General features: G+C 38.3%; 1 protein-coding gene across 2 annotated transcripts; it reads left to right on the forward strand.

Moving 5' to 3' along the window:
* The first annotated feature begins 5,707 nt into the window (after positions 1 to 5,707).
* Positions 5,708 to 16,512, forward strand: LOC123761027 (interaptin). Of its 2 annotated transcripts, none has more exons than XR_006773198.2 (6): positions 5,708 to 5,868; positions 7,784 to 9,186; positions 9,922 to 10,155; positions 11,397 to 11,492; positions 12,271 to 12,387; positions 15,537 to 15,676. XR_006773198.2 is itself a non-coding variant. In XM_045746845.2 (6 exons), the coding sequence occupies exons 2-6, from the start codon at positions 7,789 to 7,791 to the stop codon at positions 15,766 to 15,768; spliced, it is 2,094 nt and encodes a 697-aa protein (XP_045602801.2). In that variant the 5' UTR covers positions 5,708 to 5,868; positions 7,784 to 7,788; the 3' UTR covers positions 15,769 to 16,512. The 2 variants fall into 2 exon arrangements, 1 of the variants encoding a protein (XP_045602801.2); XM_045746845.2 differs by having other exon boundaries at positions 12,254 to 12,387; positions 15,537 to 16,512.
* Positions 16,513 to 20,311: the final 3,799 nt, after the last annotated feature.

Consider the following 20,311-nt stretch of genomic DNA (forward strand, 5'->3'; position numbering starts at 1 on the left):
GCCAAAGTAATTAAAATATTGTATTTTATTTAGTTAAAGGTGTAAATGCATTGCAAAATGAAATGAAACAACATATATATTTTTTAAATTACGAAAGCAACTGTTAACAGTTCGTTTGACTTGAGAGGGCAGCGGCAGTGCTGCCAGATTGGCCTACAAATAGCGAATTGGGCTACTTTTGAGAGCCTCGCGCTCCCAATTTTTTTTATTTCGCTAACACTCGTAGGCTACTTTTTGGGCTAATTTAAAAGCAAGACGAGCTAATTTGGGCTATTAATGTTAAGAATGTACGATTGCGAGCTACATGAACGTAACTAAGCTATAAATAATTGTAATTAATAATAATTGTAAATATTAATTAATACTAAATAATATTATTTAATAAATTAGTCCCAATTCAATGCAGAGTTTTCTTCCAAGCACAGAAACTTGTAAATATAAATACAAGATAATAGATAGATCGATAAATAAATAGACAACTTTCAAATATTGCACCAATTAATGGCGAGAGGAAAAAAACTAGACAGTATACATTACATTTATTTATTTATTTTTTTTTTTGAGATATATACAAGAGTTGTTACATTCTTGTACAGCCACTAGTACGCGTAGCGTTTCGGGCAAGTCCTTAATCCTATGGTCCCTGGAATACGATCCCCTGCCGCGAAGAATCGTTTTTTCATCCAAGTACACATTTTACTGTTGCGTTAAACAGAGGCTACAGTTAAGGAATTGCGCCCAGTAAATCCTCCCCGGCCAGGATACGAACCCATGACATAGCGCTCGCGGAACGCCAGGCGAGTGTCTTACCACTACACCACGGAGACTGCATAATTTAAAATTAATAATGGATGAATGGTAATAAATTGGTGTATGTTTGTATGTATACCAGACAAAGTCCATTTAATGGCAGAATTTAGTCATTTTGTGTAAAAACTTTTATATCTCAATATTATTAATTATAACAGTAATCGAAAAAAGTTAGTTTGTATATACAAGAGATGAAACAGAGAGCCATGAGCTAGAGCGATGTGCTGAGTCCATAAGGAGGCCGAGCTTCCAGAAATACCTTCCTGTGATTGGCTGTTGCGGGGAATACCAACACCCTTTTATGAATAACATTTTAACTAAGAAATAGGTCCTTGTGCACAACAACAAGGTTATTGTGAAAAAGAACAACAATTTCTGTTTTGCACCTGACAGAAATCTCCATCTAACTGAATAATTTACTCGAATAAGAGGGCAGAGCCGTGTATCATTATTTGTGTCAAGGCAACCCCCAATAATAACGTCCCAAGTTAGGTAGCCAGCCCATGTTTCTGTAACACCCGTTACATCCTGTAGTATTTAATTATCACTATATTAATATTTTTGAATACTTAACATTTCACTTTTTAGGTAGATTAAAGTTGAAGCAGAATGTCTTAAGCAAGGATGGTGTGCTGAATAAATATGATTTATTAAGTGGATGGAGCCTTTAGCTGATCCCTTCCTGTAATTGGCTGTTGCTGGGAATGCCAACACTCTTTCTATAAATTAAATGCAAACTAAGAAATACGTCTTTTTGCACAATAATATCTTTATTTCAAACACAACCTCTTCGTTTTGTACCTGGTAGAAATTTCCATCTAACTGAATAATCGAGTCCAATAAGATAACGGAGCATTGTATCATCGATATTATTTGCGTGAGGCAACTCCCACTGATGACGTCACAAGTTAGGTAGCCAGCCCATGTTTCTGTAACACTCGTTACGTATTACAGTATTTAATTATCACTTTATTAATGCTTTTAAATACTTAACCCTTCACTTTTTAGGCAGATTAAAGTTGAAGCAGAATGTCATAAGCAAGGATGGTGTGCTGAATAAAGATGATTTATTAAGTGGATGTAGCCTTTAGCTGATCCCTTCCTGTGATTGGCTGTTGTGTGAATGTCAACAAAGAATGTCTACCAATGAAATGCCATATATTATGCACCCCCATACCACTTGTGGGCGGAGCTTGGAACCTCCTACCCGAGCACAACAACCTGCCTTATGGGTTGCTGTTTGGCTATTTATAGTGCGTTGGAAAAAAAAGAGATGGCGCTAGTTGTATTTTGTGGGGTAATTTGTTATAAGTGTAATTTGATGTCAACAGATGGCGTAAGCTGTATCTTATGGCCACTATTGACCAGCCAGTTGATAGTGTTCTCTTGTGCCGACAGATGGCATCAGCTGTATCATTATTACTTCCGAATTCCCTTTAAACACTGATCTACAAATCCCTTGGCTTATGATAAGGTTTTATACTATTTATGATAAGTAGTAGATAACTGGAGTTCTGCAATTACTTTTATTTATCAACTGTTCAGGATATCATCATATAACGTCTGGTTAGGACGTACTGCTCTCGATTGATGATGATTAAGCCACCCAAGAGGTGGCACGGGCATGAATAGGCTGTAAATACTGCTCTCGTATTATTATTCAGGGGGGTGGGGGAACTATCAAGTGAAAGCGCCAAGTCATTACGACTATATAGCACTCGGAAGGGGTCAGGATACGGATTTGGGATGGGACGGGGGAAACGAATGATGCCCAACCTCTTGGGCGGTCGAGGATTGAACGCGGACCTGTAGGAAACGAGACCGTTGCTCTACCGTCCAGCCCAAGTGGTTAAGCGTAATATTATTAAAACAACAACTTATGCATATAATAACAGCATTTCACACTAAAAATACTTGGATATATTGAAATTTGGTAGTGAATTCCAATCTAGGAATCTCCTATTACTAAACTGTACTTTTTAATCATTTTTATGTATTTACTACTTATTATTAAATTATTAAGTACTTACTATAATAATTAAATGAATTATTTTATTTAATATTTAAATTAAATGATAAAATAATAGGTAATAATAAATCATTGTGTAGGGGGACAGGCAGCCAGTGTATATATACATGTTAGGCTTTTAGCGAGTAGATTATCCCAATAATATACTCGCTCCAAATATAGTGTTAATATTCCTGTCAACCTTTGGAGATGAATGAGGTGAGGCGTTGCCCGGGCAGCACGGTGAGGTGTTGCCCGAGCAATATAAGCAGCGGTGTAGCGAACATTGGCTAGTCTACTTTCAAGTGTGGTCTAGAGCAGACACCTGCGAGATACTGTACCGACGCTCAGTGCGCTCAACTCACACCAAAGTATCACCGGTGTACTTCTGTATATTCGACCAAATATATATATAGTATCTTATATATATATATATATATATATATATATATATATATATATATATATATATATATATATATATATATATATATATATATATATAGTATCTTATATTACTCTGCCGACTCAAGCACTTTGCGCAGTACAGGACTTACAGCTTGCGTTTCCGACTCTTCGTCGCCTCCAGGACAATTCAGCTCTAGCAGTGATTACCTCGTTGTCCTAACTACGTGCCTACATTACCTCCTAATGTCCTGGTGCCCGAGCCCATCCGCCCCGGATCTAAATGCTCCACCAGCGACCCAAGGACACAACAATTATGCACATTCTTCTCTCCTGCTACACCGAGCTTGTCCACACACTGCCTACATCTTTTGGTACCAGACTACAATTTCCACAGTAAACAATGTAGTACTCGGCGTGTACAGTCCTAATCAACCCAAAACGTTACAGCTTCGACACAGAGCAGACAGCAGACTACGACCGCATCGAGCCGCCACGCTCTCGCTCCCCGAGTTTAGACACTCACAAATCTCAATCGAGCCGCCACGCTCTCCCACATAGAGCTCCACGACTCCGGCCTCACTCAGCTCTCTGCTCTGCTCCAGGCTTCGTCTCAACGTCTGCGACACTGCTAAATCCAGAGACACATCCGCCGACTACGCAGTTCACTTTTCGACCCCAGTTACCAGCCGCACCACAACCTGATCCTACGACGACGGACGATCCTGTGCGACCTCCCACCCTACGACCCCAGTTAGATGACATCAGCGAAGAGGAGGAAGTTAACTTTGATGGTTATGTAACGCGAGCAGGGCGTACAATTCACCGACCAGCTAAGTTCCTTGATCAAGTATTTTTCCTTTCATCCCCTGGGAGGGGGAGTTCTGTAGCGAGTAGATTATCCCAATAATATACTCGCTCCAAATATAGTGTTAATATTCCTGTCAACCTTTGGAGATGAATGAGGTGAGGCGTTGCCCGGGCAGCACGGTGAGGTGTTGCCCGAGCAATATAAGCAGCGGTGTAGCGAACATTGGCTAGTCTACTTTCAAGTGTGGTCTAGAGCAGACACTTGCGAGATACTGTACCGACGCTCAGTGCGCTCAACTCACACCAAAGTATCACCGGTGTACTTCTGTATATTCGACCAAATATATATATAGTATCTTATGCGAACAAGCCTGAATGGTCCCCAGGACAATATGCAACTGAAAACTCACACCCCAGAAGTGACTCGAACCCATACTCCCAGGAGCCACGCAACTGGTATGTACAAGACGCCTTAATCCACTTGACCATCACGACCGGACATAATGAGGTGATAGCCGAGGCTATTTGAACCACCCCACCGCCGGCACTCGGATAGTAATCTTGGGCATAGCATTTTACCAAATCACCTCATTCTTTGGGGCACACGTGAGGAACACAAATGCGAACAAGCCTGAATGGTCCCCAGGACAATATGCAACTGAAAACTCACACCCCAGAAGTGACTCGAACCCATACTCCCAGGAGCCACGCAACTGGTATGTACAAGACGCCTTAATCCACTTGACCATCACGACCGGACATAATGAGGTGATAGCCGAGGCTATTTGAACCACCCCACCGCCGGCACTCGGATAGTAATCTTGGGCATTATGTAGAATCTTATGTAGAAATAGTTATATAGTATCTTAGTGTCTGTGTCATTATGTAGAATCTTATGTAGAAATAGTTATATAGTATCTTAGTGTCTGTGTTTATTTGTCACCATACTTTACGTAACAATAGAACCATTACAGGCTTATACCAAGGTGCCACAAAGGTGCCAAATTAAAGACTGGGAGCTGCCGGGGCGGGCCCAAGGGCTGCTGGCGGCCCTGGCCAGGCTGAACTTCCGCGCCCTTATAATCACAATTGTTTAATAATCTTCACAGGGAGAAACAACTGTAAATAAAGGAATAGTTTATTACAACATACACGGTAAAGAAAACAGCTCGGAAACTAAGGAAATAAAGCTGCCGAAAAAACATTAAAGTCCACTTCAAGTTCAAGTATGTTTATTGAAACAATAAAAAAATACATCTCAAAGGGATAGAATAGCTTAGGCTATTTCTACCCCCCCCCCTCTACTTCAGGTCCCTCAAGGGGCGCACAAATTCAGTGAGTACAAATACACAAATCACAGCACAAGAATCCCATTTAACATAGCAGGTTAAAATAGGAAGCACAGCATATAAGTGTTACAAGTGAGTTACAAGTTACAAGGGAACACGTGAGAAGGCGGTGGAGGCCAAAACCGGAATTGCACACTGATTTTAATGCAGATATGTCGTGATTATCATAATATAAAGATGTTAAGGCACGAAGACCTTTTTATTCGTTAAATTTTATAAGGCAATTAAAAGATCCTAACTCACAGCCCCTCTGTTCAAGTCCCAAATTTTCAAAATTTGAAATTTTTCAGATTTTTCAAGTTCAATTTAAAAAAAAAAAAATTGGGCTACTCTTATTACAAATTCGCTAGTTTTAGACCGTCAGCTCGCTACCTTCAGCAATTTAGCTCTGGCATCCCTGGGCAGCGGTGCGCGGGCCCAGAGCTTCAGGCAGCTGCACCACCACGTTGTCTCCGCAGAAATTTCCATGATTTGTGATTTCTATCGGTACGTTCCATGCTTTATTTAAATGTATTTGGTGTGTATATTGCCTCATTAACACAGAGTAGTAGAATTCATGTATAGGCACGTATACTACGGAGTAAATGGACACTTGAAGAAGTAATTGTCAAAAAGAAGGCACCGAAAAATGGACACTTGAATGTATTGGCTTTAAAAAGGCTTAGTAATATATCTTGTAATCATTAATTGTTTCAGTTGCCTTTGCAGTATTCGTTTTACATATATTTTACGGCTTATCGATTATGTGCAGTTAATTGGAAAGTTTAGCAGTTCCCGTGGCGTAAGTGGTAAGACACCTTTACCCGTGTTACAGCCTGGCGCTTTGGCCTGGGTTCGTATCCTGGGCGCCAATCTTTAACTGTAGCCTCTGTTCACCCAGCAGTTTATGGGAACCTGCTTGTTAAGCGATTTGGCGGGTCGTATTCCGGGAAAAATTAGGATTAAGGACCTGCCCGAAACGCTATACTGTACAACAACGTAAGAACGCTTGTATATATAAATAAATCAAATACAAATCTCGTGCTAGGCTCAGTTAATGGAACATTCCTAAGAATTCAATGTAAACAAGCCTGTCAACATTGAAATTTGGTTTATTAGAACGTTTTTGCAATGAACTTGTTAATACAGGGAAGTTGGGGAATATTATGAATATGAATACTGTAGTGTTTATTGCATTGTGAGGACAGTTCAGTCTCGGGTGCCAACCTGGCTGGCTCTAACTCTGTTTGGGCACTAGGTCAAAACAGCTAATTATGCCATTCAAAGCGTGAGCTAAATGTGGCCATTTAAAGTCTAAACACACATGTAGACAACTGTGGGCCCCCCTGGTGCTGGTGGACCCTAGGTAATAGCCTATTCGGCCTACTGGGTAAGACTTTCTTGGTGCCAACGAATTGTTTATGTAGGATAAATGTACTGAAATGCGATATTTTTAGCTTTGCTGGAATAGTAGTGAATGCCTTTTGTTATGCATATAGTTTATCATTTCTTTAAGTGGTTTCCTTTATCTACTGGAAGAAAAAATGTGAATACTGTATATGTAATGTAATAATTGTATGTAGTTTTTAGGTTACAAGTTAACTTGCGCAATTTCATTCAACATACAGGCTTAGCGAGTTCTCATAATAAGTTGCGCCATTTCATATAAAGTTAGTTAAGATCTATTTCTAAATAGATAAATTTTCACCTGCTTTTAATCTAGTTCCCCATACGGTAAAAGCTGAACTGCCAGAAATACTTAAAGCCTAGTATTTTTTTCAGCTTTGACACAACCTACCCGTCCTGTGGACGGTAGTGAAAGGTTACAGAGACATAATAGGGCTCAGGAACTGAAAATTTACTAGTCAACTGGTTTTGTTACTTGCTGCATACATACATCTTATTCAAACTGACACATGAAACATTGTACTAATCTTGTTGCTTGCCCGATAAATGTGTTTCATTTGACACATTTCATTTTGATAGACAATGGATAAACAATATACATGTAATTCATGTTTGAACTCCGACCTACTCTGTTTAAATTCATCTGAGTTTTCTTTCGATGACACATTTTAGGTTTTGGTTTGATAGTCCAATATTTTATTCTACATTTTTATTTACTGCAAGCCTGGCAAAAAATATTACCTTTTATCATGGTCCTGAAGGCCTCCTGAAGGTCACCTGATACCTATGTTTCTTTAGCAGTTAATAGGCCCCAAGGCGTTAGGCTACTGTTGAGTGTTTCATCCTGGGGTAGGTTATCAATAGTGCCTAGGAGGACCTAGGCAACTGCTGTCGGGTTGTATCCCGGGGAGAGCCAATAGGTCAACTATATATATATCCTAGTGTAGTTATATGTAATGTTAACATGATGATGGATTGTGATCTCTTATTAAATCACTGCCATATTTTTCCACAGCGACAATGGAGAACAGAAACTGCGGAGAACACGACTCGAGCAATAATCCTCCCGTCGTTATGGATAAGAATGCCCAGGGTTGCGGAGATAGGAACTTACAGAGCGGAGACATAGATAATACATATGTAATACTCTCTTCCTCTGAAATGACGGAGAAAGAATTAAGAGAGGATTCTAAAGAACAGGGCGTGCAGAGTGAAGCCACCGGCGTGTTGGAGGAAGAATTAAGAGAGGATTTCAGGGAACAGAAGGGTGAAGCCACCCAAGTTCTAGATAAAGAATTAACAGAGGTTTCCAGGGAACAGAACGTGGATAGTGAAACCATTCATGCACTAGATGAAAAAATAAAAAATGATTGCCAGGTTCAAAACTTAACATGTAAACTCGACCATATGATGAATAAGGGAGATATGGAGTGCAGCAAGCAAAGTGGAAGTAGAATAACTAAAATGTTGGGTGAGAGACAACAGGAGCTCGGTGAACAGAGTGAAATTACCATGTTGGATAAAAGACAAAAAGAGTGCGGGAAGGAAATTGGATTTGGTCATCTATTGAATTATAAACATGAGTCTAGCGATCAGAGTGGAATGATTCAAATGTTAGATATGAAACAACAGGAGGGCAGCAATGAAATTGGATTTTCCCCTGTGTTAACTGAAAGACAACAAGAGAACAACGATCAAAGCTTCCACAGTAGACTTACTCAGATGTTGGATGATATAAATCAGGAATATAGTGAGTTAAACTTTCAGAGTAGAATTACTCGGCTAGTGAACGAAGGAAAACAGGAGTATAACGAACAGAACTTGCAGAGTAAACTGAATCAAATGTTACAAGATAAAAGACAGGAATGTAATGAACAGAAGTGGCAGAGTGGTTTGCACTATGAGAGACAGGAGTATAAGGAAGAGAACTGGCACAGTAGACTCAATCAGACATTGCGAGATAAAAGAGAGGAGTGTAGTGAACAGAACTGGCAGGGTAAAGTTAATCAGATGTTGTATGATATTAGACAGGAATGTAACGAACAGACATCGCAGAGTAATCTTACTCAGACGTACGTTAATAAACAGGAGAGAAGCATGCAGAGTGGATTTACTCGCTTGTTCGATAAAATAAACATTGAGAGCAGTAAGCAGAATGACAATACAAGAGATGGGAGCAACGCGCAGAACTTGCTGGGTGGATTTACTGATATGTTGAATGAGCTCAGACAGGAGTTTTGCTATAAGAACCGGCAAAATATACCCACTCGTGTGATGAATGAGAAAAGGCAAAGTGGCAGAGAGCAGAACTGGCAGAAAGGGCTCGACACTCCTAATGAGCGACTCGGTTGTCTGTTAATGTCTTCACGACATAGTGATCTCAAACTTAACTTCCGAGACAAAAATGCTTTCTTCAAGGTAAGATTAATTCTTACATTTGCTGACGTAAGTCTCCTATTATACCTTAAGTTTTTTAAACCATTAAGGCTCTGATAATTCTAAAAAAATATAAAAAAAACACGGAGAAAAGCATATTTTACGTATGCAGATTAGGTTGTTCTAGTACAGAAAAATGCAGTCTCTTTAATCAGTATAATTTCTTAATTGCAGATGTTCATGGTAGCCTTTACTTGTGTCGGGTTGCTAAGATGTAGTTTGCGAGCAATTATGAACGGGAGAATTCATGAAGTGTATTTCGTTTTTATTAATGTTTGTATGGATTTTTTATAGTCGTTTAAGTATGACATTTGTATGATTGGAAATGTGTGTCAGGATTTGGATATTTTATAATTTGTTTTTAGTGTTTAGTTGTCTCATGTATATTGTGAGAAAACGTTTGCGTTTGAGGTAGACTACTACGTGAATTTTTTTTTTGTATTTTGCGATATCTTGCATGGGTGTATTACCCATGCATATTTATAAGCATTGAAAATTGAACTTGAGTGATGTAGATAATACTTTGTATGAAATTCACGTATATGATATTACCTGAATTCGAATCCTGGCAGAGTGTAATGAGACCTATAAAATATTTAAAATGATTTTTCTCTGACCGCACAGTTTAGACTGTATACAAGTACAGTATAGGTCTAGACTGTATGGTTTTCTATTTGTGAATAGATTATATTTCTTATCTTTTATGATTTTCACCAGGTTCATAAATTAGTTTTGGCCATGACGTCACCGGTGTTTGAGGCCAAACTCTTCTCATCTGATGTGATCATTCAAGAGCTTACTCTTACGGATAACCCGGATGACAGCTTCCGCTGGTTATTACAGTACATGTACACTGGCTGCACCAAGTTGCCCTCTGCAAACATTTGTCTCCAGGTCACCCATCTGGCTGTCAAATACCAAATAGATGCCCTCTTCACTGTTTGTGCCCGTGTAAGTATACTATGCATGTACAGAAAAATATTAGTTCGTCTGCTGTTGGATATAGAGCTTTTAAATAGTGTTTCCCCAGCGTTACGTTGAACATTTCCGTTACATTCGGTATCCGAAAATTTATTTCATCTATTGATCTGGTAGTTCTTCCCTATTTAAAGAGGTAATTTATGTGACACCCCCACATCCATTGCAAGGGACGCATAAAAACTGTTATAAATGCCTAAAATGGAGGCAAGAATCCCCGAGCCTTCCTGTGGCGTTATATAGTGTCATACACAGGTGGAAAATGTTACATGAGGGGTCACTAGCATGGTTATATTTTACAGGTATGGGTAATGCCTGAAGAACTTTGTGGTTGTAAAGTGATGAGTGACATAGATAATTTTCAGTAACATAGAAAATTATTATACATTGTTACAACGTTATCTGTTTAAGGCTACATGGATAGGATAAGTTATATTCACAGCCTCTTTATTAGTTGCGTGTTTGAGTAGTTTGCCTACAGTGTAACAGTTTAATGTCTATGGTTAGGTGTGATTTACCATTCTTGGGTAAAGGAAACTTGCTACATTTATCGAGGTCCCGCTACGCCAACAACTGACCTTCCCAAGAATGCAACCCACAATAGTTCTCTAGCTCCAAGGGCTCCTGTGTACTGATAGGTGAACAGAAGCATCAGGTGTAAGGAACCGTGCCAAACGACCCAGTCCTTCCGCGGGGTCGAATTCAGGACCGTTCGGTTGTGAACTGACTTCGCTGATCAGCTGACCCCATCAGCACCCCGATGGCTTGATAATTAACATGCACCAACTCAGTCCAGAGCCTTTGGGGTCTATCACTATATATTTTGCTGATCTTCCACATACAAGAAGCTAACTTTTGTGGCCCCCCTCTTCTCCGCTCAGTGGCAAGATTTCTCTCTCTTCGGATCTACTCCAAGGTTCTCCTTCTTTTGACTCAAATCTAAAAATGTAAACTTCTTTTGACTCAAATCTAAAAATGTAAACAACTGCTTCCACCAGACCGCCTATGACATCAACTATAACTTGGGGGTACTGCTCTCGCATTTTGACTGGATTTTGGCCACACTTCGCCCCTAAATCACATCGACGATAGCAGCAGCTATTTTACAGATATAGATATATATACAAGTATACACTATTTTTTGTATATATTTACGAGGCATTACTAGTACTGTATACCAAAGTGAAAATAACGTCGTTTCCCTTCCCTGGCAGTACCTGGACAAGGTCCTGTGCAAGGATAACCTACTGGATATCTACAACGCCGCCGTCGCCATAGACAACAAACGCCTTCTTCATGCGTGCAGGATGGTAACTATCTCTTCATGTTATAAATTATAAATAAATGTTCATTCAGGTAAAGTACATACATACAAGAGGTTTTACAAAAATTGATAGATTTATAGATAGAGCTAGTACATACAAAGCCTAAAGCCACTATTACGCAAAGCGTTTCGGGCAGAGAAATGCTAGCATGCTAGTCTCCGTAACCAGCACCTCGGTTGGTTTACTCAGAGTTTGCTCGTCTTGAATGTTATAGCATCGTATGGTGTCATTTGTAAACTACATTTTGAAAGTTATCAAATAACCTCTGGGATGAGTTCAAATGTGTTTACATATATGTAAGACTTTAAGTATAACATGAATAGTTATTAGATAAAAAAATCTAGTTTCAACAAATGAGAAATAATATACACATTGCTTTTGTTGATGATTACAAGTTAGAACACACACACACACACACACATATATATATATATATATATATATATATATATATATATATATATATATATATATATGCGAACAAGCCTGAATGGTCCCCAGGACTATATGCGAATGAAAACTCACATGGTCAAGCGGATTAAGGCGCCCTGTAGTTACCAGTTGCGTTGCTTCTGGGAGTATGGGTTCGAGTCACTTCTGGGGTGTGAGTTTTCATTCATATATATATATATATATATATATATATATATATATATATATATATATATATATATATATATATATATATATATATATATATACTGGTTTGTTATTGATGTTTTTTGAGTGATAAGTCGAGGTTACAGAGATTGGTGACGTATAGCAGGGAGGTGTTGTCGTCCCAGAAGCTTGGTGACCTTAGTCGTGACGCACTCAAACATATGTTGAAGGAAGGAATTATTTCATCCGGCACTGCCATCTTTAGAATTATCCTAAGCTGGTAAGCTACACCCTACTCCTTATGTACTATACAATTGGTGTCAATATATATTTGCTTACTTATTAATATATAGAAACCTTTGCTTTTATTGGATAATGTTCAGTTAGTCTGCTAGGCTGCTATCCACTTTTTTTTTATTTTTCCCATTGTGCACCCCATACCCTTGCATGTAGGCAGTAGTGGAAAAGGTTACAGACGCACATATTGGGCTCAAGAACAACTACAAAATTAATTTATCTTAACAAGTAATTGTCTTGATAAGCTAGATACACAGTTTAATGTACCGTATTTATTATTATATTAACAATAGGCTAGCGAACGACCACAAGTACAATCTCTAAGATAAGCAATTTACATTGGCGATGAGCTAGTTTCAGAATTTGATTTGCTTATCATGAGTGGTAGGTTATTGTGAACCCCATACATACCACGTCCGTGGTAGTTTGTTGTGCATCCCATAGTTATCATATACGCCAATCAAATTAATCTAAGAATTAGCAATACCCAAATTAGGGACAGAGTAGATGGGAAATTCCTTGGTATATACACTGATAACAAGCTGAATTTCCATTGCCATATACTAAATATAAAAAAAATTCTAAAACAGTAGGCATTCTCTCTAGTCAGCTATTATGTACCTCGGCTTGCCTTGGTAACACTATTATTCCAGCCCATCCTCCTGTTATAGTAGTACTTATAGTACAATGAGGACCATAGTATATATATATATATATATATATATATATATATATATATATATATATATATATATATATATATATATATATATATATATTACAACGAAATTAGGAAGTAGAAATCTGAACTATTTAGTTGGACAAACTGGAAAACTATTTTTTACTTGTTTCTTTGACAAACTAAACTAACCTAACTTCCCTAGGCCTAATACACGATATCTGAGGCCTAATATAGTACATATGTGTGATATACTGGGCCTAGGAATATATTTAAGTTTGTGTTTCAGCTCCATTTATTTTAAAAGAATTCCTTACTAGTCAGTAAGGAATTTCTAACAGCTAAGTACGTATCAATTCCTGACTATTGACGATCGTCACAATAGGTACTATCTAAACAGGAGGAAGGGATGAGTAACTCATTATCTATATCTAACCTACGGTATTGCCTGGGGACTTTAAACCCCAAAATTACCTTCGACCCCAAATTACTCAATATAAATCAGCAATTTGAACAATAACAAACTTCAGTCCCAGACAGCACTCTGCTCCCTTACTGAAATCTTTGAATATAATTCAATAATAATAATAATTAAAAAAGTTAAATATATTAAGACACTGCACATCCTCTTAAGTGTACTCTGAACTGCAGTGTTAATCCTGACCTAAAGCACTTCCTAGAGGGCTGTAATAGAACCCACGAGCACAATGCCGAAAACAAATATATTTTGTTATATTCCAAGAGTGCGACATGATCAGAGATTAAAGACTGTATTCCTCCAACTAGTTCAGGTCGTGCTAAACAGGAATGAATCTGACTGGAGAAATGTGGTGAGAGGGGTAACACAAGGGTCCATTTTTGGGGCCAATACTTTTTGTAATATTCATTAATGACATAGATGAGAATATTACAAATTACATCATCAAATTCGCAGATAACACCAAGATTTGTGGTAATGTGGGAAGTGAAAATGATATTGTGACCTTACAGAGATCTACATGAACTCCAGAAATGGTCAGAAGAACGGCAAATGCTTTTTAATGTCGAAAAATGCAAGACCTTGCTTGTGGGGCATAACAACCCACAACACAATTTCCAAATTAACAACATTACCTTGCACCAAATTGATGAAGAAAATGATCTTAGAATCAAAAACCATAATTCAGTGAAAGATGCACAAATGGAACCTACAGTAAATAATGCTAATCAAACCCTAGGAATAATCAAACATACCTTTGACTTTAATGAAAAGAAGGTAGTTATTTAGTTATCATCTGTATAACTCTGGTGCACCTCCCACTTGTAATATTGTATCCAAGCATGGAGACATCATCTTCAAAAATATATAGCTGCATTGGAGAACGTTCAACACCTAGCAACAAAAATAATTCTAGAACTAAGTCAACTCTCATACTAGGAACAGTTGAGGGCCACAGGGCTAGCAACACTGCAAACCAGACATGAAAGGGCGGATATCATCGAAACTTTAAAATACAGTAATGAACAATTTGGAGGATGTTGATCCAGACCACTTCTTCAAAAGGTAAGAGGTAACGTAAACAAAGAGCAACAGTTCCAAGCTCAACAAGTTACAATGCAGGACGGAAAACAGGAGATGTTTTTTTCACCCACAGGGTTATAATCCTTTGGAACCGCTTACCAGCATAAGCCATAAATGTCAAAACTGTTGAATTTTGAAATCCAGCAAGAAAATATCATCAGGACAAATGGGAGGACCTTTGACAAGCCGCCGGCTTCTTGTCCTCGCCGAGGCCACTAGATTGTTAGTGGCCCTTGGGTAAAAGAGAAACTACGAACTACTTAATTAACTCTGTAACCAACTATTTTCGCCTCTGTTCATCCTACATGTTCAACATGTGTTTGCTGTTATTGTGAACATTAATTAGTAAATTTGCACTGTTACTAAAATCTGCCATGTCTAAATATAAAAACTGATATACCATCTGTTAAATCTTTTCTACAGTTATAGAGTTACTTACTATGCTTATACAAATGCATAAACTGCAGTCTCCAAATTTCACGTAAACAAATTTCAACATTTTCTAAATCTCTTCAACAGTTCAAAAAGTTATCTTATCTCATTTAGTTTTTAAGTATTACCCCTATTTAGCTTATATATTATTCTCCATTTTTTTACTTTGTGTCCGAAATTCCTGTGAGCGGTAGCACAAAAGGATTGCAGAGGGCACAAAATGTCTTAATTAGACCCTTGTCTAATTAAGACAATTAATTAGAACCTTCACGAAATGTGTGCAAGTTACGTACAAAATAATTCCCATGAATCAATGTTAAAGTTTATACATTAAACCGATTATCAACGCATTGTTTTCCTTTCCTTCGATATTATTTATTGCTAACTAAAATTGCCTTAACTAATTCTATAACATGTGCTCATTTCACACTTCTATGACTAACTTGTGCCATTTCGACAGGGGTAAAGCTCAACTATTGAAACAGAAACGGGAACCAACCAAGGTGGCTCTTCGACAAGAGATAAATGATTTCCTTCCTCTAGTGAACTTGTCGACCATGTCTGTCGAAGATATTGCCAATCATATTATTCCCTCTGCAATCTTCACCTCAGAAGAAGCTACAACCTTTCTCATGAGCGTTAAGAAGAGCAAGGCGGTGCAACCTTTCATGGAATGGTGTCGCGAGATATAACTTCAGTATTTCAAGTTATGAGATCAAAGTTCTGAAAAAATAGTTTTAAAGGAGTTGTCCTTGATAACAAAGACTGAGATCAGCTTTAAAATTCAGTCAAAACAGTTTATTAAGATGGTAGTTAAAGTTGAAGCTGAAGGTAGTGGATGCATAGGAGGTATTTCAAGCTAGAGAAAATATCTATTAAAGGCTTTAAGAAGCGTTTATTATTGGAATCCCAGAAGGAACTGCTACATAACCGTCAGAGACATTTGATTTGAATAAACGGATGAAAAAAGTCACAAAATGTTATTTTTATGTGTTGATTAATAACTGTTGCATTTATTTTCGCTCCAGTTAAGATTTGCAAAACAAAAGAAAAACTGTACTAATAGTTGATTAAAACACTAGTAACCTGAATTACTTTCGTTATTCAGCTATAAAGGAATATCATTGTTATCTGTAAGTGTTTTTGTGACAAATTCATATTTATTTGACATAATATATTTACATTATTCTGTATGAGGCTATGAACACTTAATGTGCGAACTATTCAAATATCAAGTTCTATGATGTAAGTGTTAGATTATATTCTTTGTTACTGATAACACACATCAAGTTTGCGTGTTAAGTGTTTGACTTGTGTTGATGAAAAACACATTATCTAATTCTTCTTGTATTAATTTTAGTTGTTTTGTATACTTTTATGAAAATTGTGTATTTTCATAAGAACATGCGAATAAAGGAAACTGCAAAAGGAATATACGAAGCTGATCGTATTTATATCCATCGAAATTCATTCACATACATATATACAGTATATATATAATTATATTTTGGTAGCAGTCTTTTAAACATATTTCGTTAAAAACGACAGAAAGTTTTAGATTTATGATTCTGGCACGAATCTTCTAGATATTCCTTATGTTTTTCTTCACTGAAGCAGGAAGATTAAAAATTAACACTCCAAAGTTGATTTTTACGTATTGTTTAGGTTTGACGCCTAGTGATGCGTTTCGTAAGGTCTCATCTCACATTCCCAAGGACAAATTCTTCTATTGTTGTTGTTATAGATTCAGCTACTCTGAGCAAGTTCCAAGTAGCACGGGCTATGGTGAGCCCGTAACTTACCTAGCACAGGAGCGGGGCAAATAGCATGGGCTATAGTGAGCCCGTATTGGACTTACCTGGCACAGGAGCGGTGCCGAAAATTCTTCTATGTAGCACCTGATTATGTGCTTTAATGGTGAGGTGGTAGGTGACATGGATGAATGATATCCATGGGGTAATAAATTAAGAGTGCTGACATGTTCTTCTGGTTGCTTCCGTTCTTGTTGCAGTGTCATGGTCTTGAAGTGGGTTGAGTGTAACGTGTGTATTAAAATGGTTATTGATTGCTGGTCTAGATTTCTTGATATGCAGTGCTTCACTTCTATTGTCATTGTATTTATCAATTATTTCAGTGTTGCTCGTCAAAATATCCCTGGTGAACGTCTTGTTGTGTGTGGCGATTATATCTTCCTTGATAGAGCCCTGTTTGTGCATTGTTAATCGCCTAGAGCGGGACGTTGTTGTCTTGGCTATATACTGAGTTCGTTATGGTAACCAATTCTGTTTGAAGAGTGGAGGCCCAGTTACTTAGACGCGTCCACACTCATGGGAGAAGGAACTATCTCTCCCTGTCACAACAAATGCACTTCCAGCTGCACCATAGGACTGATGCAAGGATCCATCAGTGTAAATAATCTGGTAAAGGGAGCGCTCTCTAACTAAAGTATCAGTTTGGCTTAAAGCATTGTACTTTGCTTCTTGTCGAAGCAAGGCTTGTTCTTTAATCAGCTTCTTGGGTGGAAAAGGTGGGACAATAATTTGGAAAAGAGTGATCTCCCATGAGGCAGGAAAGTGTTGTTGTTGTCTCTCTAGGTAGGGGTGATGAAAGTTATATATTCTGAGCACATTGGCAGTTATGGCAAACCATTTGGAGGATTCCACCTTATTCATTGTTCTGACTGGTATAAAATCTACAAGGAACTGGAGAGAAGCCTTCAAGTATTAGATACACAAATTGAGAAGTAAACACCCATATCAGAAGATATTTAGAAAAATTGTATAACACGCTTTCCATAAAACTCTATTACAATATGATCTCTTTTTAACGGCAAAATTTAGCCATTTTGTGTAACAACTGCTATGTCTCATACTTTTAATAATCATAGTAAACGAAATATTCATATTTTTTATATACAAGATATGAAACAGCAAGCCATAAGCTAGATCTGTGTGTCGCTCCTGGAGACGTCAGTAAGGAGACGGACTTTTAGCAAATATCTTCCTGTGATTGGCTGTTGCTGGGAATGCCAACACTATTTCTATAAATTAAATGCAAACTAAGAAATACGTCTTTTTGCACAACAATATCTTTATTTCAAACACAACCTCTTCGTTTTGTACCTGGCAGAAATTTACATCTAACTGAATAATCGAGTCCAATAAGAGAAGGGAGCTTTGTATCATCGATATTATTTGCGTGAGGCAACTCCCACTGATGACGTCACAAGTTAGGTAGCCAGCCCATGTTTCTGTAACACTCGTTACGTATTGCAGTATTTAATTATCACTTTATTAATGCTTTTAAATACTTAAACCCTTCACTTTTTAGGTAGATTAAAGTTGAAGCAGAATATCATAAGCAAGGATGGTGTGCTGAATAAAGATGATTTATTAAGTGGATGGAGCCTTTAGCTGATCCCTTCCTGTGATTGGCTGTTGTGTGAATGTCAACAAAGAATATCTACCAATGAAATGCCATTTATTATGCACCCCATACCACTTGTGGGCGGAGCTTGGAACCTCCTACCCGAGCACAACAACCCGCCTTATGGGTTGCTGTTTGGCTATTTATAGTGCGTTGGAAAAAAAAGAGATGGCGCTAGTTGTATTTTGTGGGGTAATTTGTTATAAGTGTAATTTGATGTCAACAGATGGCGTAAGCTGTATCTTATGGCCACTATTGACCAGCCAGTTGATAGTCTTCTCTTGTGCCGACAGATGGCATCAGCTGTATCATTATTACTTCCGAATTCCCTGTAAACACTGACCGACAAATCCCGTAGCTTATGATAGTCTTTTATACTATTCTGGTATTAGGTAACAATTAATTTTCTTTTATCTACTGTTGAGAATATCATTATATAACGTCTGGTTAGGATGTACTATTCTTTGTTGAGATGGCCGTAATATTATTAAAACAGCAAATGAAGCATAAAATAACAGCATTTCACACTAAAAATACTTGGATATATTGAAATTTGGTAGGGAATTCCAATCTAGGAATCTCCTATGACGAAACTGTACTGTGTTCGCTTTAGCCGGGTATACTGTATATAATAGTTAATAATAAATCATTGTGTAGGGGGACAGGCAGCCAGTGTATATATACATGTTAGGCTTATACTGGTCCCACAAAGGTAGAACTATGGAGTAAGACTGGGTGCTGCCGGGGCTGAAACTTTATCACCCTTACAAGCACAATTTTTTGTTAAATCTTCACAAGGAAGAACAACTGTAAATATTGGAATAGTTTTGTAACGTACGATTATGTTACGTTGTTGGGTTGATTAGATACACAGTACTTAGTGAGTTTCATATTTATTTAGTAGTCCTGGATACAGCAATGTCGTAGACGTTGAGACGAAGCCTGGAGCAGAGCTGAGCTGAGTGAGGCCGGAGTCGTGGAGCTCTATGTGGGAGAGCGTTGTCGCTGGATGAGGTCGTAGTCTGTTTCCTGCTCTGTGTCAAGGTAGGTAACCTCAAGGTAAGGTAGGTGTCGAAGCTGTAGCGTCTTGGGTCGATTAGAACTGTCTACACCGAGTACTACATTCTTGACTGGAGATTGTACTGGTTTGCTATTCTCAAATCGCTTGCTTAAATACGGTGACTACACCTCACAGTAAGATATGAGGGTGGAAAAACCGTTACTTGTAAATAGGGATAGGATTATAGCTTGTGTAATTAGTTATGCCTTTAAGATGATGAGATAATGGAGCGTGTATAGGTTTACTCGCTACAGGACTCCCCTGCCAGGGAATGAATGAAAAGCAATACAACACAAAATACGAGGCTACTGTTCCCTGGGTCGCTGTGGAACATGTAGTCTGGTACCAAAAGATGCAGGCAGTGTGTGGACAAGCTCGATGTAGCAGGAGAGAAGAATGCGCATGATTGTTGCGTCCTTGGGTCGCTGGTGGAGCATTTAGATCCGGGGCGGATGGGCTTGGGCACCAGGACAATATAGGAGGTAATGTAGGCACGTAGTTAGGACCACGAGGGAATCACTGCAAGAGCTAAATTGTCTTGGAGGCGATGAAGAGTCGGCACCGCAAGCTGTAAGTCCTGTACTGCGCAAGGTGCTTGAGTCGGCAGAGTATCAGAATGTAGTGAACGTGTAGATGAATCTGACGAAAGAGCAGCTGTCGTGGGAGTCCCTGTAGAACAAGCAGTGCCCTGGCAGCGACGGAGAGTCGGCAGGACAGGCTGTAGATCCCATATGATGTAGTTGCTGATG

Source organism: Procambarus clarkii, chromosome 41, assembly GCF_040958095.1.
Source record: "Procambarus clarkii isolate CNS0578487 chromosome 41, FALCON_Pclarkii_2.0, whole genome shotgun sequence".
NCBI lineage: Eukaryota > Metazoa > Arthropoda > Malacostraca > Decapoda > Cambaridae > Procambarus > Procambarus clarkii.

Coding starts and splice junctions, on each gene's coding strand:
- LOC123761027 (XM_045746845.2), top strand. CDS start 7,789: ATGGAGAACAGAAACTGCGGAGAACACGACTCGAGCAATAATCCTCCC. Junction 10,156..11,396: donor TCTTCACTGTTTGTGCCCGT/GTAAGTATACTA, acceptor CTTCCCTGGCAG/TACCTGGACAAGGTCCTGTG. Junction 12,388..15,536: donor TTTAGAATTATCCTAAGCTG/GTAAGCTACACC, acceptor CCATTTCGACAG/GGGTAAAGCTCAACTATTGA.